The sequence below is a fragment of the Ornithorhynchus anatinus genome, chromosome 2 (genome assembly GCF_004115215.2).
Source record: "Ornithorhynchus anatinus isolate Pmale09 chromosome 2, mOrnAna1.pri.v4, whole genome shotgun sequence".
Lineage (NCBI taxonomy): Eukaryota > Metazoa > Chordata > Mammalia > Monotremata > Ornithorhynchidae > Ornithorhynchus > Ornithorhynchus anatinus.
The window spans coordinates 143667959-143692242 of NC_041729.1; the positions used below are offsets into that span (position 1 = coordinate 143667959).

The following is a 24284-nucleotide window of genomic DNA, read 5'->3' on the forward strand; positions in this document are numbered from 1 at the left end:
GACGCATTCTCTTGATTCTATTGATCTGCTCTTGATTCTATTTATTTGCTATTGTTTTAATGAGATGTTCATCCCCTCGATTCTATTTATCGCCATTGCTCTCGTCCGTCCGTCTCCCCCGATTAGACCGTGCGCCCGTCAGAGGGCAGGGACTGTCTCTATCTGTTACCGATGTGTCCATTCCAAGCGCTTAGTACAGTGCTCTGCACAGAGTAAGCGCTCGATAAATACTATTGAATGAACATTCTCTCAACAGCCTATCAATCGACTGTACTTATTGAGTGCTGTGTGCAGAGCACTCTACCAAACGCCTGGGAGAAGACAATATGTCGCCAGCATATCCAGAAAAGTCCGACTGTGATTCTACCTTCCTAAATCCCCCTGACCCAATAATTTAGAAAAAACGAATTATTTCAAGAACAAAAAATCGAGTTTGAAGAGGGATTTGACTACACTGAGTTAGAATGTTTCTGGTCCGCTGCATTATTCGAAATAAGAAAGGAAATCGTTCTAAAAGTCTAACAATTCAGACATCCGGAAAAGGGACCAGTTCAGTCATTCGAGCGCTCAATAAATACAATTGAGTGAATTACGACTGAATGAATTCAATGATATTTGAACGTTCAATAATGATAACGTTGGTATTTGTTAAGCGCTTACTATGTGCAGGGCACTGTTTTAAGCGCTGGGGGAGATACAGGGTCATCAGGTTGTCCCACATGAGGCTCACAGTCTTAATCCCCATTTTACAGATGAGGGAACTGAGGCCCAGAGAAGTTAAGTGACTTGCCCAAGTTCAATGTGTGCAGAGCACTTTACTGAAGTGCTTGGGAGGGTCCGATACAATCGGGTTGGTGGAAATAATTCCTACCCTGAAAGGATTTAACAGTTTTTAAAAAATAAATGCTACATTAACAGCTGGTGTTAGCCAAGTCTGCTAGGGATACGCCCGTTTTAAGAGAAATTGCACCATTTTGATCGTAGCTATGCTTTGTCTTCAGACGGTGCTACACATAATTTTAGAAAATGATAAAACCAATTTACAGTAATCTGATTTTACCCCTTTTTGGTATTTCTTCCGCGCTTACTATGTGCCAGACACTGTACTGAGCGCAGGGGGCCAAACAAGCTTATCTTGCCTGTTTACTTGTTTGGATGCCTGTCTCCCTCTTTGTAGACTGTGAGCCCGTTGCGGGCAGGGATCGTCTCTCTCTGTTGCTGAATTGTACTTTCCAAGCGCTTCGTACAGCGCCCCGCACCCAGTAAGCGCTCAATAAATACCATCGAATGAATGAATTCACCCATCACAAGCTTATCGGGTTGGACACAGTCCCCGTCTCACATAGGGATCACAGCCCTAACCCCCCATTTTCAAGATGAGGTGACCGAGGCCCAGGGAAATAAAGTACCTTGCCCACGGTCACACAGCAGACAAGTAGAGGAGTCGGGATTAGAACCCAGGTCCTTCTGACTCCCAGGCCCGTGTTCTATCCGTGCTGCTTCTCATAGAGTGACTGAAACCACTGGGCTCTAGGTTTCCAACACGGTGACTTCCAATCCGCTTGCATTGGACTCTCCCAAGTGCTCCTAAAATGCTCTTGGCACATTAAGTGCTCGATAACCTTTAATAATAATAATAATAACATTGGTATTTGTTAAGCGCTTACTATGTGCAGAGCACTGTTCTAAGCGCTGCGGTAGGCACAGGGGAACCAGGTTGTCCCACTTGAGGCTCACAGTCTTCATCCCTTTTACAGATGAGAACTGAGGCGCAGAGAAGTGACTCGCCCACAGTCACACAGCTGACAAGTGGCAGAGCCGGCATTCGAACCCATGACCTCTGACTCCAAAGCCCGGGCTCTTTCCACCGAGCCACGCTTTGATCGACTAGCTACGCTCCCTACGATATATTTGCTTTGGGCAACGGTTCAACACAATTTATTTCGCATTTGAAAAAGCCACGACACACCTACCATTTATAACCGCTCCTCCAATTCAGGAGTGATTTTGCCAGTGCTTTATTTCCCCCCTGAATTTGTTTTTTTTTTTTTAACTGGGGAATAACTGCAGGGCAGCAGCATGGCCTAGTGGATAGAGCCCGGGCCTGGGAGTCAGAAGGTGATGGGTTCTAATCCCGGCTCCGCCACTTCTCTGCTGTGGGACCTCGGGCAAGTCACTGGCGCGGGCGTCAGCCGGGGCTTGGGAGTGAGAGGACGTGGGTTCTAATCCCAGCCCCGCCACCTGTCAGCTGTGTGACTGCGGGCAAGTCGCTTCACTTCTCTGGGCCTCAATTACCTCATCGGAAAAATGGGGATGAAGACTGCGAGCCCCACGTGAGACAACCTAAGTTTGAATCTATCCCAGCGCTTAGAACGGTGCCTGGCACATAGTAAGCGCTTAACAAATACCATCATCACTATTACTATTCTCTGCACCTCGGTCCCTTCACCTGCAGAACGGGGATCGAGACCTTGAGCCCCACGTGGGACCGGGGGGGGGGCCGTGTCCAGCTCGATTTGCTTGTGTCCGTCCCAGCGCCCAGTACAGTGACTGGCACGCTGTAACAAATGCCATCGTCGTCATTATTATTCCTCCTATGATTACAAACAAAAGCGTGGCGAGGGGGAGAAACTCCTACCGTGCTCAGATAGGATCTTTTTTAAGATTGCCAATTTATGGCACAGTTCTCACCCCTCGATCCCAGAGACCCACAGAGAACCAACGACCTTTAGGCTCCACCGACCTCTCTTCCCCCCCTTCAAAGCCCTCCTGAAAGCTCACCTCCTCCAGGAGGCCTTCCCAGACTGAGCCCCCCTTTCCCTCTGCTCCTCTTCCCCTCCCCATCGCCCCGCCTTCCTCCCTCTACCCCCTTCCCCGCCCCACCTGTGTATAGCTGTACATACTTATTCTATTTATTAACGGTGTGTATATAGCTATAATTCTAATTGATGCGATTGATGTCTGTCCACTTGCTTGGCTTTCTTGTCTGACTAGACTGCGAGCCTGTTGTCGGGTAGGGATTGTCTCTATCTGTTGCCCAATTGTACTTTCCAAGCGCTAAGTACGGTGCTCCGCACACAGTAAGCGCTCAACGAATACGACAGTGAACGGACTAGTCCGTCGACAACTTTGGTCCCAAGCAAGGAACCTCGATATCACCGTGTCCGGCCGCCTGGTCAGCTCTGCTTCTGGTAGCCCCGGGGTGGAAGCGGGACCGGAGAAAGAAAGATGGGGATCCAGCACTCCCAGGCAGCGGCCGTCACCCACGCGAGGGCCGGGGCTACTCAGAAGCGAGTACGAAGAAATATAAACTCACGGGCACATTCGCCGGTGTCCTTGCGTTCGACCTAATTCATCATCCAACCCTATCACGCTCATCTGTGATGAAAAACCTCCGTGTCCAAGCCTGCCTTGGGCGGGAAAGAAGGCAGCGACCGACGTCTGGGTCGGTAAGAAACGTACAGGGTCCGGTCGCTTTTTTTTTTTTATTTATTCTTTTCCAACTCTTGTGCAATTTGCCTCTTTTCAAGATTAATTTTGCGGTCATTAGTGATCAGTCTTTCAGTTGGCTAGGACAACCTTGGAGCCGAGGCAGAGAGAGACAACGCCAGTGACCATCCTGACTCGCGCCCTCAACAGGCACGGCACGCTCGAACAGATCCATTCTTTTTCTCCGCCTCGCTCTTTGATTCATTTCACACGTCACCACCCTTCCGGAAGCTCTCGGGGGGGGGGGGGGTGGTAAAAAAAATCCCATCTCTTTTAACACTTGACAAATTTCATTTCCTTCATTTTGTTTTAAATTTCAATACAGGAAGTGCTCAAGACCTCTAACGTCTCCTGCCGAGGAGACCCCCCCCCCCCCCCAACTTACTCGTCTTAGATTTGCCGAATCGACGACTAAACCCAGTGCAGGAGACTGGACCCGCTAATTATACTCCCCCAGATTTAACAGTCGTTCTACAGGGACGGGCCAGATATTACCTGTTTCCTCAGCAGGGCCCGCGCTCGCCCAAGGTGTTCCCCGCCGCTCGAGAGCAGGTGGAAGACACCGAATCTTAAAAGCCCACCACGCAATTCACTTTCGACGAATGGGAGTACGACTAGAAAACCAATCGACCGCCTAGCGCCAATTTCTTCACCGGGTGTATTTTGGATCCCGCCGGACATTGTTTTCTACCACCATTCTGCCTTCCTTTATTCATCTTGGGACCTGTAACCTGCTACTCACTGAGAGCCGGACGTGAACTGGACGCCCATGTTCTTCAGCCAGGTCTCCCTTTAGAGAGGTAGGCCTCGAGCATCTCTCCTGAACCTGACCTGTCTGGCTTTAGTCCCACCCCCGGGAGGGTTCTCTCCCCCCCAGAATGAGGGGGCGATCCCCAGACCTCGGGTTCCCCCACGTGCCGAGAAAAGCAGCGGTCGTCTTCAAAGCGGCGGCGCCTCTCTAGCCCCCGCGGAGCAACAGACACAAAGTACACGGGGTAGGTGGCTTCCATTTTTTAAAGGTGTGACTTTCGCTTCCCGTCCATACCGTTTGCGTCGAACGTACTGCACAATGTTTTATTATAAAAAGGATTTCCGTCAGGCAAAAAAAAGTTCTTCCCCCCTCCGCTCCGGAGGTGCTAGTGTGTGTTGTTTTCTGTAAGAGGTAAGTGGTTGTCTGTGTGGCCATCTTGGAAGAGGACCTGGAAAAAATACAATTTGAAGAGAGATCACTTTACCAGGGAGATTTCCACACGTCTTGAAATCTTTCCCCCATCTGAAGGATCAAACCCACCCCGTTCGACCACTGAGCACTTTTGTCACCCGAGAACTTTGGCACCCCCCCCCCAGAAAACTGAGTGGATGCTAAGGACGACACGAGAAGTTCATTAATACTACGACTTACGGGCGTAATTGGTCTGTAGGCTCCAAGTCTGAAACGACAGCAAATTATTTCCACTATAAATTTTCCAATTCCATGTAGCATGCCTGTAATCAAACATGGGCATTACGTCATGTGAGAAGGGCGGCTGTTTCAAAGAACTTTATGAGCTCGTTTTCCCATATCTGGGTTGGAACAGATTACGGCAGGGGGGCGGGTGGGGGTGGAAAATCCGCTTATTTCATTACAAATTTGCTCACAGAGCCACCTAAATGAGATTTGTTACTTCTAAGGCTGATGAGTGTATTTTCAAATTATAACTGAGTCCACAGAGGGAGCTTCAGTACAAAATACCAAGTGATTCTGGTAGGTTCTGGTTTTTGAGGCGACTGCTGACTTTGAAGTTTCTCAACCAAGCAGCATCTGTAAGGAGCAAACTACATTTATTTAAAATTCGGCGAGTGGCTACCTCAAATCTTTGCAAAAAGATCTGTGCGTCTCTGATTTTCCATCGCAAGTTTCTGTATTGTCACATGTTCTCCTGTAACTTTTCCCGGCAAGCACACCTCCTGCAGCTCAGTTTAAATCCACCTGTCTCTAAGAGGCAGAGCAACTGGTGAGGCCCAAGCTGAACCCCAGAGAAATCTTTATCGAGCCTACAGATAATATATGGAAAGCGAATTAACACCAAGGGAAAAGGGAGATCAGCTGCTTCAGGAAGAGTACGTTTCGGGAAAGACTTAATCGTCTATCTTTTATGACGTGCACTGAAGCTAAACCATCTGGGAAGGTTCCAGGCTCTGGAATCACAATCATAATGGAGTTCTCCTCTAGATGTAAGCTCCTTGTGGCCAGGGAACTTGTCTACCAACGCTGTTGTCTTCTAATAATAATAATAATAATAATGATAATCACGGTATTTGTTGAGCGCTTGCCACGTGCCGGGTATTGTACGAAGCGCTGGGGTAGGTCCGAGCAAATCCGGTCGGCCACGGTCCTCGGTCCCACCCGCGCCTCCCGGTCTTAATCCCCGTTTTCGAGATGAGGTAACTGAGGCCCAGAGAAGTCAAGTGACTTGTCCAAGGTCACACAACAGACCCGTGGCGGAGCCGGGATCCAGGTCCTAACTCCCGAGCCAGTGCTCTGGCCCAAGCCGCGCTGCTTCTCACTAGGTTATGCCGTTCTCCCGAACGCTTAGTACAGTGCTCTGCACGCCGTAAAGGAGAAGCAGATAAGGGAGAAGCAGTGTGGCTTAGCGGCTACGGCACGGGCCTGGGAGGCGGGAGGATCTCAACTCCGCCAAACGTCTGCTGTGTGACCTCGGGCAAGTCACTACATTTCTCTGTGCCTCAGTTACCTCATCTGTAAAATGGGGCTAAGAGTGTGAGCCCCATGTGGGACAGGGACTGTGTCGACCCGATTATCTCATGTAATGATAATGGCGGTACCTGTTAAGCGCTCACTATGTGCCAAGCACCGTTCTACGCGCTGGGGGGATACAGGGTGATCCGACCGTCCCACGTGGGGCTCACAGGCCTCATCCCCATTTTACAGATGAGGTATCTGAGGCCCAGAGAAGTGAAGCGACTTGCCCACAGTCACACAGCTGGCAAGCGGCAGAGCCGGGATTAGAACCCACGACCTCTGACTCCCAAGCCCGGGCTCTTGCCCCTGAGCCACGCTGCTTCGTCTACCCCAGTGCTCAGAACAGTGCTCGGCATCCAGTCAGTGCTTAATCAGTACCACGATTATTATTATTCGTAGTATTAAGGGCTCCATAAATACCACTGACGGAAAAACCAGCTCTTCCCACGTCTTGACGAAAGCCCTATAATAAGGATAAGCGGCGAGAAGCAGTTTGAACAGTCGGGCATTTCAGAAACTAAAGATAAAGGGATCCTCCAGACTGTAAGCTCGCTGCGGGCAGGGAACGTGTCAACCGGCTGTTATATTGCGCTCGCCCAACCGCGCCCGGCCCAGCGCTCCGCACATTCATTCATTCATTAGTATTTATTGAGCGCTTACTATGTGCGGAGCACTGTACTAAGCTCTTGGTACGGACAGGTCGGCAGCAGACAGAGACGGTCCCTGCCCTTTGACGGGCTCACGGTCTAATCGGGGGAGACGGACGGAGGAGAACGATGGCGATAAATAGGGTCGAGGGGAAGAACATCTCGTAAAACCAATGGCAACTAAATAGAATCGAGGCGACGTACATTTCATACAGAGTAAGGGCTCGATCGATACCGCGGATGGAGACTGACCGCCGCCTACCTGTCGTGGAGAAGATGCCCCCAACGATCCCGCAGAGCCTCACGAGGAACTGCCAGAACGGCATGTGGTCTTCGGTCACCGTCACCATCAGTGAACTGATATCGTATTTCATAAATATCCCGGACACCCCATGGCTTCCCGCTGCGTGGTTGATGACGCGTTCCTAAGACCAGGACAGACACAAGAGGCTCCGTTACACGTCGCGGCACTCCCCGTCACCGATACGGAGTCCGCCACGGCCCTATCGTGGGAATCTCTGGAGCGGCGGTCTTGGGCGATCGGAAGCGGCGCGGACTGAGAGAACGGCAGAGTCCTTTCCCTAGCTCGTTGGGGGCAGGGAACGTGTCTTCTTTATTGCCGTAGTGTCCTCTCCCAACAATAATAATAATAATAATGATGGGATTTGTTAGGCAGCGTGGCTCAGTGGAAAGAGCAGGGGCTTGGGAGTCAGAGGTCATGAGTTCGAATCCCAGCTCTGCCACTTGTCAGCTGTGTGACTGTGGGCAAGTCACTTAACTTCTCTGGGCCTCAGTTACCTCATCTGTCAAATGGGGATTAACTGTGAGCCTCACGTGGGACAACCTGATTCCCCTGTATCTACCCCAGCGCTTAGAACAGTGCTCGGCACATAGTAAGCGCTTAATACCAACATTATTATTATTATTATTATTATTAAGCGCTTACTATATGCCGAGCACTGTTCTAAGCATTGGGGTAGATACAAGGGAATCAGGTTGTCCCACATGGGGCTCAGTCTTAAGCGCTTACTACAGTGCTATGCACCCAGAAGGAGCACGAAAAATACAACTGAAAGCGATGAACCACTCCCCGACTGGAAACACGATCTTTTTTTTTTATAATAATTAATAATGGTTATGGCATTTGTTAAGCGCTTACTAAGTGCCGGGCACATGAGAAGCAGCGTGGTTCAGTGGAAAGAGCCCGCGCTTGGGAGTCAGAGGTCGTGGGTTCTAATCCCGGCTCCGCCACCTGGCAGCTGTGTGACTTCGGACAAGTCACCTCACTTCTCGGTGCCTCGGTTATCTCATCTGGAAAATGGGGATGAAGACTGTGAGCCTCACGTGGGACAACCTGACTACCCTGTTTCTACCGCAGCGCTTAGAACGGTGCTCGGCACACAGTAAGCGCTTAACAAATACCGACATTATTATTAATAGTATTACTGAGCGCTGGGGCACTATAACACAATGCAGGAGGAAAAATTAAAAGTGGATAAGGGACATACAAGTGAGAAGCGGCGTGTGGCCTAACGGACAGACCACAGGCCTGGCGATCCTCCCGGCTCCCGGCTCCACCACTGGTCTGCTGGAAAATCGTTGTGGACAGCGGCTGTGCCTGTTATACTGCTATACTGTACTCTTCTAAGCACCAAGAACGGAGCTGTACCCACAGTAAGCGCTCAATAGCGAAGCGGCGTGGCTTAGTGGCAAACCCGCTCTCGACCCCACTTCCCCCTCCAGTTATCGCCCTATCTCCCTACTACCCTTCCTTTCCAAAATCCTAGAACGGGTCGTCTACGATCGATGCTTAGAATTCCTTAACTCCCATTCTCTCCTAGACCCCCTCCGATCTGGCTTCCGTCCCCTCCACTCTACCGAGACCGCTCTCTCTAAGGTCACCCGTGACCTCCTTCTTGCCAAATCCGACGGCTCCTACTCCATTCTGATCCTCCTCGACCTCTCTGCTGCCTTTGACGCCGTCGACCGTCCCCTCCTCCTCCATACCTCATCTCACCTCGGCTTCACGGACTCCGTCCTCTCCCGGTTCTCCTCTCACCTCTCTGGCCGGTCCTTCTCGGTCTCCTTCGCCGGCGCCTCCTCCCCCTCCCATCCTTTAACCGTCGGAGTTCCTCGAGGGTCAGTTCTCGGCCCTCTTCCGTTCTCCATCTACACTCACTCCCTCGGTGAACGCATTCGCTCTCACGGCTTCAACTACCATCTCTACGCAGATGACACGCAGATCTACATCTCCGCCCCCGTCCTCTCCCCCTCCCTTCGGGCTCGCGTCTCCTCCCGCCTCCGGGACGTCTCCGCCTGGATGTCGGCCCGCCGCCTAAAACTCGACGTGAGCGAGACAGCTCCTCATCTTCCCTCCCACACCCGGTCCTCTCCCAGACTTCTCTATCACCGTCGATGGCACGACCGTCCTTCCCGTCTCTCGGGCCCGCGATCTCGGTGTCATCCTTGACTCGTCTCTCTCGTTCGCCCCACGCGTACTATCCGTCACCGAGACCTGCCGGTTTCACCTCTACAATATCGCCGAGATCCGCCCTTTCCTCTCCACCCAGACGGCTACCTTACCGTTACGGGCTCTCGTTATATCCCGGCTAGACTACCGTGTCGGCCTTCTCTCTGACCTCCCTTCCTCCTCTCTCGCCCCGCTCCGGTCTATTCTTCACTCCGCCGCCCGGCTCATCTTCCCGCAGAAACGCTCTGGGCCTGTCACTCCTCTTCTTAAACACCTCCAGTGGTTGCCCATCGACCTCCGTTCCAAACAGAAACTCCTCACTCTAGGCTTCGAGGCTCTCCGTCACCTCGCCCCTTCCTACCTCTCCTCCCTTCTCTCTTTCCACCGCCCACCCCGCACGCTCCGCTCCTCCGCCGCCCGCCTCCTCGCCGTCCCCCGGTCTCGCCCGTCCCGCCGTCGACCCCCGGGCCGCGTCCTCCCGCGGTCCCGGAACGCCCTCCCTCCTCACCTCCGCCAAACCGATTCTCTTTCCCTCTTCGAAACCCTACTTAAAACTCACCTCCTCCGAGAGGCGTTCCCACACTGAGCTCCTCTTCTCCCTCTACTCCCTCTGCCATCCCCCCTTTACCTCTCCGCAGCTAAAGCCTCATTTTCCCCTTTTCCCTCCGCTCCTCCACCTCTCCCTTCCCCTCCCCACGGCACCGTACTCGTCCGCTCGACTGTATATATTTTCGTTACCCTATTTATTTTGTTAATGAATTGTACATCGCCTCGATTCTATTCAGTTGCCATCGTTTTTACGAGACGTTCTTCCCCTCGACTCTATTTATCGCCATCGTTCTCGTCCGTCCGTCTCCCCCGATCGGACCGTGAGCCCGTCGAACGGCGGGGACCGTCTCTATCTGTTGCCGACTTGTTCATCCCAAGCGCTCAGTACAGTGCTCTGCCCATAGTAAGCGCTCAGTAAATACTATTGAATGAATGAATGAATTAGTGGAAAGAGCCCGGGCTTGGGAGTCAGAGCTTGCGTGTTCTAATCCCGGCTCTGCCACTTGTCCGCTGTGTGACTCTGTGCAAGTCCCTTAACTTCTCTGTGCCTTAGTCACTTCATCTGTAAAACGGGGATGAAGACTGTGAGCCCCGTGGGGGACAAGCTGATCACCTTGTACCTACCCCAGCGGTTAGAACAGCGCTTGGCACGTCGTAAGCGCTTAACAAATTGAGATATGACTGTCTCACTTTGGAGAAGTCACTATGCCTCAGTTACCTCATCTGTAAAATGGAAATGAAGACAGTGAGCCCCATGTGGGACATGGACTATGTCCAACTTGATTAATTTGCCTCTACTCTAGCGCCTAGTAAGTGTCTGGCACATAGGAAGTGCTTAACCAACGCCATTAAAATGCTGCACATCAAAGTTCTGGCTTTTCTGTCATCGCAGACTAGAAGGAAATTTAAAACAAGGAACACGATACCAAGCGATTGTTCGTTCATTCATCCAACTGACTTTACCGAGCGCTTACTGGGTGCAGAACACTGTACTAAGCGCTTGGAAAATACAATTCGGCAACAGATGGCGACAATCCCTATTCAACAACGGGCTCACAGTCTAGAAGGGGGAGACAGACAACAAAACAAGTAGACAGGCATCAATAGCATGAAAATGAACAGAATTATAGATACACGTCGCTAATAGAATAATATTGTGAGATTGTGAGAATAAATGGCTTGCGCTGTGTCAAAAGAAGCAATCGACAATTGTCTTTGAGCACTGGCTCTGTGCAGAACCCTAGAGTACAACGGAGTTGATAAGACATGATCCCTGGACTCTCAAAGGGCCTACAACTATACGAACACACGCTTCCATTACACTCAATAACAAAACAAAAAAACCCCACACAGACACATCAGCCCTCCATTTTAGGCCATCAGTCTGCAGAACAACTCTAAATCAGTGGTCCTCAAAGATTACTGTGCTGTGGTCATTTTAATAATTTTGAAGCAATCCCTAATAATAATAATGTTGGTATTTGTTAAGCGCTTACTATGTGCAGAGCACCGTTCTAAGCACCGCAGTAGATTTACAGGGTAATCGGGCTGTCCCACGTGAGGCTCTCGGTCTTAATTCCCATTTTCCAGATGAGGTAACTGAGGCACAGAGAAGTGAAGTGACTTGTCCACAATCACACAGCTGACAAGTGGCAGAGCCGGGATTCGAACCCACGACCTCTGACTCCCAAGCCCGGGCTCTTTCCACGGAGCCACGCTGCTTCTCTTTTATCAACCGATGCTATGTACTGACCGCTTACTGTGTTCAAAACACTGCAGTTAAGTGTTTGGGAAAGTACAGTAGAGAAGTTGGTAGAGAGGTTCTCTGCCCCAAAGGAGCTCACGGTCTAGAGGGGGAGACAGACGTCACTAAATAAATTAGGGATATGTACCTAAGTGCTGTGAGGCAGAGGGTGAGGTGATGATCAACTGTCCCCAGAGGGTACAGATCCAACGGTACCGGGAGAAGGAGGCACAGAAGGGAAAGGGAGAAGGGGAAAAGAGGGCTTTATTTGGGGAAGGCCTCTTGGAGGAGAAGGGATTCAATTCAATCGTACTTATCAAGCGCTTACCGTGTGCATTCATTCAATTGTATTTATCGAACGCTTACTGTGTGCCGAACACTGTACTAAGCGCTTGGAAAGTACACTTCGCCAACAGACAGAGACAATCCCTGCCCAACGACGGGCTCACAGTCCAGAACGGGGGAGACGGACGACAAAACGAAGCAAAACAAACAGGCCTCAATATAAATAAAATTATGGAGGTTTACACCCTATAGATAAAATAAATAGAATGATAAATATGTACAGATATACACAAGTGCTGTGGGGAGGGGAAGGGGGAAGAGCAGAGGGAGAGAGATGGGGAGGGGGAGCAGAGGGCAAGGGGGAAGCTCAGTGTGGGAAGGCCGCCTGGAGGAGGTGAGCTCTCAGTAGGGCTTTGAAGAGGGGAAGAGAATTAGTCTGGCGGAGGCGAGGAGGGAGGGCGTTCGAGGCCAGAGGTAGGACGTGGGCCGGGGGTCGACGGCGGGACGGGCGAGAACGAGGCCCGGTGAGGAGGTGAGCGGCGGCAGAGGAGCGGAGTGCGCGGGCTGGGCTGGAGAAGGAGCAGGGCACATATTCTAATAAAGCTTTGAAGGTAGGGAGAGTTAGAGATTAGGTTTGGAAGATAAAGGGCCTTAAGCAAATCTTAACTCAAGCTCAATGCAATTCATGAGAAAGGACCTTCAATGATAACGTTATTAGTTGAATTATCTTGGTGGTGGCCACCCTCTGGAAAAAGCCCATTACTCAAGGATTCTATCATTAGTCGTGAAATATTTATCGATGTTGCTGACCTGAAAAAAATCCTACGTTCAGGGAGAGAAACACACCTGTGAAACCAACACCTGCTTGGAAAGAATCGGAAAATGCCCAATTAACATGATCAAAGGTATTTTTCTACTCTTTGACCGCTCATTTGTTCACGCTTTCCCCGAGTGTGATATCGGTGTAAATCGTCTCTTCCTTTTTCATTGTAAGTATTCGATCGGGTGGTAAATTGTAAAGACGTAACTTCTTTCCTAAAATTCTCATTTTGCCTCTTGGCCGGGTTATGAGCGATTTTCCTTTCATACCCATGGGGTCCTGGTTATTTGCTTTAGGAGTGCTACCAAGAACCAACTCTAGGGAGGAAACGTATGCTCCAAAATGAAAATCCACTCTCCCTCCCTAGTCTGTGAGCTCGTGGTGGGCAGGGAATGTGTCTGTTTATTGTTAGATTGTATTCTCCCAAGCACCTCATCTCTAAAAGAGAAGCAGTGTGGCTCAGTGGAAAGAACCTGGGCTTGGGAGTCAGAGGCCATGGGTTCGAATCCCAGCTCTGCCACTTGTCAGCTGTGTGACTGTGGGCAAGTCACTTCACTTCTCTGTGCCTCAGTAACCTCATCTGGAAAACGGGAATTACAGGTGTGAGCCCCCCGCGTCGGACAACCTGATTACCCTTATCTACCCCAGAGCTTAGAACGGTGCTCTGCACATAGTAAGCGCTTAACAAATACCAACATTATTATTATTATTATTAAAAGGGGGATAAATTACCAGCTCCCCCCCTCCCCACAACTCATTCAATTGTGTTGACTGAGTGCTTACTGTGTGCACAGCACTGTACTAAGCGATTGGGAAAGTACAACCGAATGAGTGACCACACAGTAAGCGCTCAATAAATTCGACTGAATGAATGAAAAGGTGCAAGTGGTCACTGCGTGTCCGCTGCTCTGAAAACTAACTCTCCCAGTATAAGATCCACCACGATTTGGCTGAGAGAGAGAGGAAGAAATGAGGTGAAATGGCTTTCCTAATGTCAGCCATTACATCGAGAATTAAGCCGGAAAACCTCAGGTTACAATAAGCCTTCTGCCTGGGGTGGTCGCTGACCCAGACTTAAACTGGACTGGCCTCCAGCTGGCAAGTCCCCCGTTCAGGTCAGAAAAGGTACTGGATATACTTTTGTCTAATATACTTATTTAGGCTCCCAACGGCCTTCCGTCTCAGGTCCCGCCCGCGCGGTCCAAGAGGGGCTGGGGTAAGGGGGGTCCCTGAGTTGACAGGGACCGGGAAAGGATTCCAAAGGCCCTGGGACAAGTAGAGGAGCAAAGCAAGCATCCCTCAAGAAGGTCCGGAGGGATTCGGACGGCCTTCCTCAGATCGTCAGCTCGTTGTGGGCAAGGAACCTGTCTACCAACTGTTATACTGTCCTCTCCCAGGCGCTCAGTACAGTGCTCTGCAAGGGCTCAGTACCACTGACTGACATCACACTATGCAATAATAATAATAATACTGATGGTATTTGGTAAGTGCTAACTATGTGTCAAGCACTGTTCTAAGCCCTGGGGTAGGTACAGCTAATGGGGATGGACACGATCCCCGGCCCACATTTTAATCTTACTCCTAATCGCCGTTTTCCAGATGAGATAACTGAGGCCCAGAGAAGTAAAGAGACTTGCCCAAGGTCACCCAACAGGCGAGTGGCGGAGGAGAGATTAGAAGCCAGGTCCTTCGGAGTCCCCGGCCCGTGCCCTCTCCGCTCGGCCACGGCACCGCGTCGCCCGGGGGTGCCGTGAGGAGTAGCCGCCGGGGCCGTGGGTTGCCGGCCTGATTCCTACCCCTGCCCCAGGAGACGAGGAGGACTCTGCTCTACGGCAACTCTCAGAAACCGTTCCGGCCCAAACGTGCATCTCTCTCTGAGGCGACTAAACTCCGGATCATTCATTCACTCATTCAATGGTATCTACTGAGCGCTTACTGTGTGCCGAGCACCGTACTAAGCGCTTGCGACGTACAATTCGGCAACAGATAGAGACGACCCCTGCCCAACAACGGGCTCAGTCTAAAAGGGGGAGACAGCAAATCAAAACGAGCGCTCAGCCATCACTACCATCAAAATAGATAAATAGAATCATATGCACATCACTAATAAAATAGAGTATTAGATAATATATACAAATATACACAAGTGCTGTGGGGAGGGGAAGGGGGCAGAGCAGAGGGAGGGAGTAGGGAGAATGGGGAGGAGGGGCGGAGGGAAAGGGAGGGTTCAGTGTGGGAAGGCCTCCCGGAGGAGGTGAGCTCTCGGTAGGGCTTCGAAGAGGGGAAGAGAGTCAGTTTGGCGGAGGTGAGGAGGGAGGGCGTTCCGGGCCGGCGGGAGGACGTGGGCCGGGGGTCGACGGCGGGACGGGCGAGGACGAGGCCCAGTGAGGAGGTGAGCGGCGGCAGAGGAGCGGAGCCTGCGGGCCGGGCTGGAGGAGGAGAGAAGGGAGGGGAGGTAGGAGGGGGCGAGGGGATGGACAGCTTTGAAGCCAAGAGTGACGAGTTTTTGTTTCGAGCGAAGGTTGAAAGGTAACCACTGGAGGTTTTTGAGGAGGGGAGCGATATATCATAAATCCTCTCCGTCAATTCCGTCAATTCCTCAGCCGGGGACTTACCCTGCTTGGATAAATTACCACAGTCCGTTTCATACCTTTATTACTATTAACAATAATCATAATAAGGAAGGAGTGTGGCCTAGTGGACAGAGCACGGGCCGGGGAGTCGGAAGGTCCTGGGTTCGAATCCCAACTCCAGCCCTTGTCTGCTGTGTGACTGTGAGCAAGTCGCTTCAATTTCTCTGGGTCTCAGTTCATCTGGAGAACGGGGGTGAAGACTGTGAGTCCAGTGTGGGACTGGGAACTATGTGCAACCCAATTACCTTGTCCCTACCCCACTTCACTTCTCTGTGCCTCAGTTCCCTCATCTGTAAAATGGGGATTAAGCCTGTGAGCCTCATGTGGGACAACCTAATTACCTCGTATACCCCAGTGCTTAGAAGAGTGCTCCGCACATAGTAAGCGCTTAATAAATACCGATATATACCCCAGCGCTTAGTAAGGCGCCTGGCACATAGTAAGCACTTAAATTCCACAATTATTATTATCGTTACTACTCTGCTCGGATATATTATCACGACAGGCCTCCTTCTGATTCTCCAGCCCCGCTTCCTTAAGAGAATAAGTAGGTCGTTCTCTTCGGGAGGTAGGAGTCCTCCGCCGACACGATCTAAATTGTCCCAATTACCCGGCCTCTGAGCTGCAGGAAGACGGAGGTCAACCTTTGCCGGAGGAAACGGGGCCGACTTGAACTGGGCCACTCCGTAACGCTCCTCCTCAGGCATCAGCGTAAACCTCCTGAGGTGTCGCAAGAGAATTACACCGAGCGGAGACTGAGTTTTCAATAAAGAGGAGCCGGTCCTCCGTAAGGCAGTGAAATTTCTAATTATCACCCTGCCGGCGAAGCGAAAGGAGGCTGTAAATTATTAATTGTAATGACTCAACCGATACCAACCGAATCCCCAAAGGCTTCTAGCAGCTAAAGTCTCCCACTTTTGCTCGAGTGACAACCACCAACTCCAAAAAAACCCCGCGAAACAACACACGCGTATTTCAGGATATCGTAACTTGATAAACTCTTTGCCACGGAAAAATACTTTTACGCTTCCTACGCTAGAAACGGCTGAAGAATATAAAACCGGCCAACTGATCGACGGTCATTTATTCTGACACGGGAGATTCCTGATGCAGAACATGCTGGTATAGAAACCAATAGAAAAATACATATGCTTGAATGCTCGAATTTAACTTACCCTTTCTGTCACTGAAAACTGATGGGTTTCTGCTGAAATTTTATATGTGTGGAGTTTTGTTGGAACAACTGTGATAAAATACTGAAACATCTGGTTGTCTGAAATGAAAATAAGGCGTTTCTCAACAAATGTTCATCCCAAAATGTGACCACAAAGCACAGACATAGTCTTTTACCATTTGAGGGGTTTTATGTACACATCCATAACTTATTTCTATTAATGCCTGCCTCCCCACTAACAGAATAAGCTCGTTGTGGGCGGGGAACGTGTTAACCAACTCTACTGCACTGGACTCTCCTAAGCGCTTAGTAGAGTGCTCTGTTCAACAAATTCTATTGGTTGGTTGACTGAGGGAACACGTCTTGTAAGAAGAATGATGATGATGTTGGTATTTAAGCGCTTACTACGTGCACTGTTCTCCCCCCGATTAGACTGTAAGCCCGACAAAGGGCAGGGACTGTATCTGCCACTGATTTGTACATTCCAAGCGCTTAGTACAGTGTTCTGCACATAGTAAGCGCTCAATAAATACTACTGAATGAATGACTGAATAAGCGCTGGGGGAGATACAGGTTAATCAGGTTGTCCTACGTGAGGCTCACAGTCTTCATCCCCATTTTACAGAGGAGGCAACTGAGGCACAGAGAAGTGAAGTGACTTGCCCAAGGTCACACAGCTGACAAGTGGCAGGGCCGGGATTCGACCCCATGACCTCTGACTCTCGAGCCCATGCTCTTTCCACTGAGCCACGCTGCTTTCTATAGTATTCGCCGAAGTGCTTGTTCAGTGCTCTGCTTACAGTAGATGCTCAGTAAATATCACTACGATTGAGTGATTCTTCTCCTAAATGACATCTGGTGCGGTAATTGATGTCGCCCGGCAATCAGTACCTAAAAATGCACTACTCTTTGAAACCGATAGCATTTGGGCGCTTACTACGTGTACAGCACTTTATTAAGCACTTGGGAGAGTGCCAGAGAATGAGCAGACATTATCTTGGCCCCACAATCCAGTGGGGGAGACAGGCACTCCAATATGACCGCTTCGGCCCAAACGCTCACGTGTAGCGCATACACTGACGTCCATCGGTGGTATTTATTGAGCGCTTACTGTGTGCAAAGCACTGCATTGAGCCCTCGGGAGAGTACACTGCGACAGGGTTGGGAGTTACGTTGCCTGCCCTCGAGGAGCTTAATTTGGTCTCAAACTATGAGGAAAAAAAAGAGTCAACTGAGGCCTCCCAAATGGTTTTACATAAACTTGACACCCGATGCTTTATTCCTTCCAGAACCATCAGTTAAGCTAGAGAATACTGTTAGGGGAAGACTCTTCTAGTTGACATTCCCATGTAGCTTCAGGGCAAACCAAACCAGAATCTGGACGAATTCGGGCGGTAGAAGACCTTCCATAGTCAGGCCTCCCTAAGAACAACAACTATAATGATAATAACAATAATAATAATGATAATGGCACTTGTGCCAAGCATCGTTCTAAGAGCTGGGGTTGATACGAGTTTATTGAGCCCGACACAGTCAAAGTCTTACATAGGGCTCAGAGTCTTAATCCCCATTTTAATGATCCAAGTGGGTCCTGGATGACGACTGCCCAAAATCCCATGTGACGGACGAGTACTGGGTCTTTTCTTTCCGAATTGGTGCACTGCCATACTCCACCATAATCTCCTAGTGTAACTAAGTGTCCTGAAGGTCATTCTTTTAGAAATTAAAAATCTAATCCTTGACCTTATAAAGGTCACTCTGGCCATGGGTCTGGGCATTTTGGGAAATTAAGTTCTGAATCCAGTGTCACCACTTGCCTCCTCGGTGACCTTGACCAAGTCACCTAATTTCACTGTTCCTCAGTTTCCTTCTCTGGGAAAAAAAAGGGGTGGGGTGGATTACATACCTGTCCTCCCTCCTCCCTGAACTGTCAGAACTGCGTGGAACAGAGATGATGAGCCACCTGGTTATTTTACATTTTATCTACCACAGTGCTTGGCAAACAGCAAGCATCTAACAGATCCCACAGTCATTATATTTCGGTCCGGTAGAAATGGACGGTGGCTACTCATAATAACCAAAAACTGTGTCCATTCACCATCCGAAAACCACTGAAAGCCCTACTATCCACCTACTTTTTCCAAACTGAATTTACCACCAGTCCCTTTAGTTGCCATAACGCACGTTTTCACTACGGAGTGAGCTTTCCGCTAGCAGTGCACATTTACCTCTCCAAAACGTGACGGGATGCTGAAGAGCAACGTGGCCTAGTGGCTAGAGTCCAGGCCTGGGAGTCAGAAGGCCCTGGGTTCTAATCCCAGCTCTGCCGCTTGTCTGCTGTGTGACCTCAGGTGAGTCATTTCACATCTCTGTGCCTCAGTTCCCTCATCCGTCAAATGTGGGACAAGGACGGGGTCCAACCTGATTTACCCCAGCGCTTAGTACAGTGCCTGGCACACAGTAAGTGCTCAACGAATACCATAAAAAAACAAAAGAGCAGCTGTGTACAGCATCATTTCAAGCGCATATCCTAGAGTGCAAAATTTTCTTTCAGCTTCGCCTTACAGGAGAGCTGAGTGGATTTGAAAATGAAAGCTATGAGACCAAGGATCGAAACGACGGGAACAACTTCCCGAATGTACGGGTCTACTATCGGTATTGTCGTGAGATACTTACGATCTACGGCGATTTTTTCGGTTCCATCTAAAGGATTAATAATTCCTGGGACAAGTTCACCGAAAGACAGGTGATCTATTCTGTGGGAAAAGTTGTAGGCTGAGAAGGAAAAGAAAAACATGCGGGAAAAATATTTTAAAGGCTATATATTAAAAAAACTATAGGATTTCAATAAAATTTCAAACTACTTAATTTACAATCTGCTCCAGATTCGAGTTAAGAGCTAAAAATGTACATAAATGGAGTAGTAGTACTACTTTATACCACTGAACTCTCTGATCCAAAGCAAGCATCGAAATATTATAAATCGTTCGGAAATCCAGAGATACGGAGCGCGACAATATCATCAATCGATTGCTGGTAATAGCTGATCTCCTTAACCTTTTCCAAATCAACTACTAAGAGATAATAGTCTACCAAGTTCTACTGATTAAACCTAACATTTTTTTGAGGCGATATATCGCATTTCAAAAGCATTCCCCTCGGCAGGAGTCCACGTGAGAGGAGGTTGCATAGACAACCCCCATGTGGTCAAATGACGGACACTTGTTTTTCATTTCATTCCATCCCCAGTGTTCCCCGTTCCTGATTTTGCATCGTCAAAACACTGCATTTTGGCTGTTCTGTATTTTGCATCTTCAAATGTACGTTATATCGGCGGGCAGGATTTCACAACACATTCCCTACGTCGACGCTTTTAAAGCCGACGGGATTTGTTTCAGAGAGTCTGAGATTTCAGTCACGCCGAAAGAGCATCCGTTGACATTAGGGTGACTGTCTGGAACAAACTGATCACAGTACCACAGTGAAGGGGAAAATATTCATTCGATATAAAACTGTCATTCATTATCTAGTGACTCTAAAGACACATCCCACTCCCTTGAAAGACACCATCGCTGGAAAAAAGGCTTCAGAAAATGCTTACAGTCATGGCTAACGAGGGCTGCCAAGTGTGCATGACCTCGAGGATGGGGGATAGCCCTAAAAAGAGGGGAGAAAAAAAAAACGCGTTTTAAAAAGTAACCACGCTGAACGGGCATTTGATCAAAGATCAGAAAATGGTGTTAGCCGAAGATCGACTGCAGAGAACAATATCTCCTAATGAAGAATAATAATCGTGGTCTTTTTCTTTTTCTCCTTCCTTCTTTTCCTTCTTTCTTTCTCCCCCTCTAGACTGTGAGCTCCTTGTGGGCAGGGAATGTGTCTGTTTATCGTTATACTGTGTTCTCCCAAGCGCTTAGTACAGTGCTCTGCACATAGTAAGAGCTCAATAAATACGATTAAATGAATGAATTTGTTAAGTGCGTACTATGCACCAGGGCTGTATTAAACGCATGGGGGAGTACAACGATAAACCGACACATTCCCTACCCACAAGGAGTTTACATTCTAGACACAGGGGAAACAGACATCAACACAAATAAATAATAATGTTGGTATTTGTTAAGCGCTTACTATGTGCAGAGCACTGTTCTAAGCACTGGGGTAGACACAGGGGAATCAGGTTGTCCCACGTGAGGCTCACAGTCTCAATCCCCATTTTACAGATGAGGGAACTGAGGCACAGAGAAGTGAAGTGACTTGCCCACAGTCACACAGCCGACAAGTGGCAGAGCCAGGACTCGAACCCATGACCTCTGACTCCAAAGCCCGTGCTCTTTCCACTTAGCCACGCTGCTTCGGGGTAGGGGAAGGACAATGATAATAATAATTATGGCATCTGTTAAGCGCTCAACTCTGTGCCAGGCACCGTACTAAGCGCTGGGGTGGATATAAGCAAATCGGGTTAACAAGTACACAAGTCAGGGTGATGTCGAAGGGAGCAGAAGAGGAAAGGAGGAGCTGAATCTGGGAAGGCCTCTCGGAGGAGGTGCACTCTCGCGAAGGCTTTGAAGGACGGGAGAGTAATCGTCCGTCGGATTTGAGATACAAGATCATTCGGGTGGACGCAGTCCCTGATCTCACGTGGGGCTCACAGTCTCAACCCCCATTATACAGATGAGGAAACTGACGCCCAGAGAAGTTAGGTGACTTGTCCAAGGGGTCACCCGGGGGACAAATGGTAGAGCCGGGAGTTTCGTTCATTCAATCGTATTTATTGAGCGCTTACTGTGTGCAGGGCACTGGACTGAGCGCTTGGAAAGTACGATTCGGCAACAGATAGAGACCCAGCAACGGGCTCAGTCTAGAAGAGGGGAGACAGACAGCAAAACAAAACAAGCAGACAGGCACCAATAGTATCAATTATAAAGAAATAGAATTAGAGATATAGAGCCTGGGTCCTCTGACTCCCAGCCCTGTGCTCTTTCCATCAGGCCCCGTGCTCTTTCCATCAAGCCTACTAACTGCTTCCGGACTCCTGGGGTCCAAAACATCCAGGTTCTAATCCTAGCTCTGCCGCCGCCTGCCAGGATTTACCCCGGCCAAGGTCGCGTAATCCCTCCGTGCCTCGTGTGGAGAGTAAATATCTCTTCTCCCTGCCTCTTAGAGATTGTGAGCCTCAAATACAACAAGGGACTGTATATTGTGAGCCTCATATACAAGATCTGATTACCTTAGATGTACGACGACTCTTGGGCGAGTGTTTAGCACGTAGAAGCAGCGTGGCCTCGTGGACAGAGCCCGGCCGTCAGAGAGACCTAGGTTCTAATCCTGGCTCCGCCACTAGTCTGCTGTGTGACCGTGGGCAAGTCACTTCACTTCTCTAGGCCTCAGTCCCCTCATCTGGAAAATGGGGATTAAGACTGAGCCCCATATGGGACAGGATTCATTAATTAGTATAATAACATTAATAATGATAATTGATTAGGTAAGGGAAAAAATTAAAATCTACCAGTCTGTAAAAGTTTCTTCCGATTCTGCCCTTGGTTACTAGCATCGTAGCAAAGTATATCTGCACGGTTGACGCCTGAGGCCCAGAGCATTCATAGACCAAATAAGACTTCTGTTGTTAATAATAACAACTGCACTATTTACTAAGTGCTTTCTGAGTGCCAGGCACCGTACTAAGCACTGGGGTGGAAACAAGCAAATCGGGTTGGACACAGTCCCTGTCCCTTAGGGGGCTCGCAGTCTCTTTCCCCATTTTACAGATGAGGGAACTGAGGCCCAGAGAAGTCAAGTGACCTGCCCAAGGTCACACCACAGACAAGTGGCGGAGCAAGGATTAGAACCCACAACCTACCGACTCCCAGACCCGGGCTCTGGCCGCTACATCATGCTGCTTCTCGACGGCATTTCTTCATCCGACGTGCCAAGCGCACAAAATCTTAAAACTTCAGAAAATTCTTATACTCGCCACCTCACTTTTAACTATTTCAATTGCTCTCCTCCAGCCCTGTACCCGCAGTTCAGTGGGGATAGCTTGATTCTAGGCTCTGATACACACGCACTGAATGAACTGAAGAAAAATAAAGCCACCTACAACCATCTTTTCGAATTCCATAAATTTCATCAGTTGTCGCTCCATCTACTTAAAATTCAATGGGTGGAAATATCACATCAATGGATAACAATTTATTTTTGACTCCCAAAATTTTAGAGTGACATCCCCCTTCTCTCTGGGCTCAGATTTGGGACTTCGGTCCAATTAAAACACATCTGCGCATGTGAATTAGACCAGTAAAAAGAACATACTTGCCCACAGTTATGTGAAAATTCCCTGCCACTTTATTAACATAAAGATGTCCATGAATCCTGCATGCATCAGGAGGTTGTAATGAAAGATCTCCCCTGTTGGAAGAGAAAACACGGTAAGAAAGCGAGTCCATTAAACAGAATGATTAGCAATTTCCTACGTGTTCGAGCCTAAAGAAAATTATATTGAGTGAAATCCAGTCAATCTGTGAAGGCCCGGAATTTCATCGACGGGACTGTGACTCCAGAAGTCCTTAGACTGGGGTCTCTCACGGTTAGATCAGTATCAAAATGCTTTCAGAGATCGAAAGCAGTGCGATAAAATGGGAAACGGCGCTCGTTGGATAACTAACTTCCCCACTGAACATCAGGTTGGATAGTCCTCAGAATTCTAAGTAGAAGGCAAACTGAGCCTAGATTCTGAAGCTAGCACATCAGCTAAATGGAATTGGATCGACAACAGAGGGAGAAATGCCCTTTCTCCTTCTTTCTATCTTCCTTTCTCTCTTTCTCTCTCACACACACATACACACACACATTCCCCCTCTCTCTCCACCCCCCCGACTTAATCGATTAATCAACGGGTATTTACTGAGCACTTCCTCGTATGCGGGGCACTACATTAAGCCCTTAGAAGCGTACTACGCAAGAGTCGGAAGACACGCTCCCTGTCGACAACTAGCTTACCAGAGGGGGGACACAGACATCGATATAAAAAATATGATATGCGAATTACAAATATGAACCAAAGTGATGTGGGGGGGGGGGGGGAGGGGGAGTGTGGAGCAAATATCAAATGCCCCAAAGTCACAGATCTAAGCGCACAGATGACAGAGAAGGGAGAGAACGCTGGGGGAAAAAGAGGGTTTAATCGGGGAAGGCCTCTTGAAAAGGGGGTGGCCTTAATAAGGCTTTGAAGGTGGGAAAGTGATGACCTGGTGTATAAGGAGGGGGATGGAATTCCAGACCAGAGGAAGGATGTGGGGAGGGGGAGGCAGGGAGGTCAGCGAGGAGGCCGATTCAGTAATGAAGGCGAGATAGGATAAGTACTCTCCCAGGCCCAGGTAATAATGAGGGTATTCGTTAAGCACTTACTATGTGCAAAGAACTGTTCTATGAGCTGGGGTTGATACAAGGCAATCAGGTTGTCCCACGTGGGGCTTCATCCCCATTTTACAGATGAGGGAACTAAGGCACAGAGAAGTGAAGTGACTTGCCCAGAGTCCCACAGTTAAGTGGCGGAGCCAGGATTAGAACCCACGACCTCTGACTCCCAAGCCCGGGCTCTTTCCACTGAGCCACGCTGCTTCTCTAATCTTTAGGCCCTCCTGCTTATAGAGTCTCCACCTAATTCTGCACCTATTTTCGTTGCTTGAGTGATCCGTCGGGCCTCGGGTCTGTACACTGCGCTTCCAAGT

The 24284-nt window shown here is 49.3% G+C and overlaps 1 protein-coding gene across 2 annotated transcripts in view; it reads right to left on the reverse strand.

The window, feature by feature from the left end:
- Positions 1-3471: 3471 nt before the first annotated feature.
- The window catches only part of ERGIC2 (ERGIC and golgi 2), a 54943-nt gene continuing 34130 nt past the window's right edge, over positions 3472-24284 (reverse strand). For both annotated transcript variants that reach the window (XM_029057951.1, XM_029057949.1), the window contains exons 9-15: positions 22867-22962; positions 20156-20211; positions 19231-19329; positions 16556-16653; positions 7142-7304; positions 4892-4974; positions 3472-4688 (exon numbers count right to left, since the gene is read on the reverse strand). In XM_029057951.1, the coding sequence (XP_028913784.1) occupies positions 4626-4688; positions 4892-4974; positions 7142-7304; positions 16556-16653; positions 19231-19329; positions 20156-20211; positions 22867-22962 (658 nt within the window). In that variant the 3' untranslated portion in view covers positions 3472-4625. The remainder of the gene's footprint in view (positions 4689-4891; positions 4975-7141; positions 7305-16555; positions 16654-19230; positions 19330-20155; positions 20212-22866; positions 22963-24284) is intronic.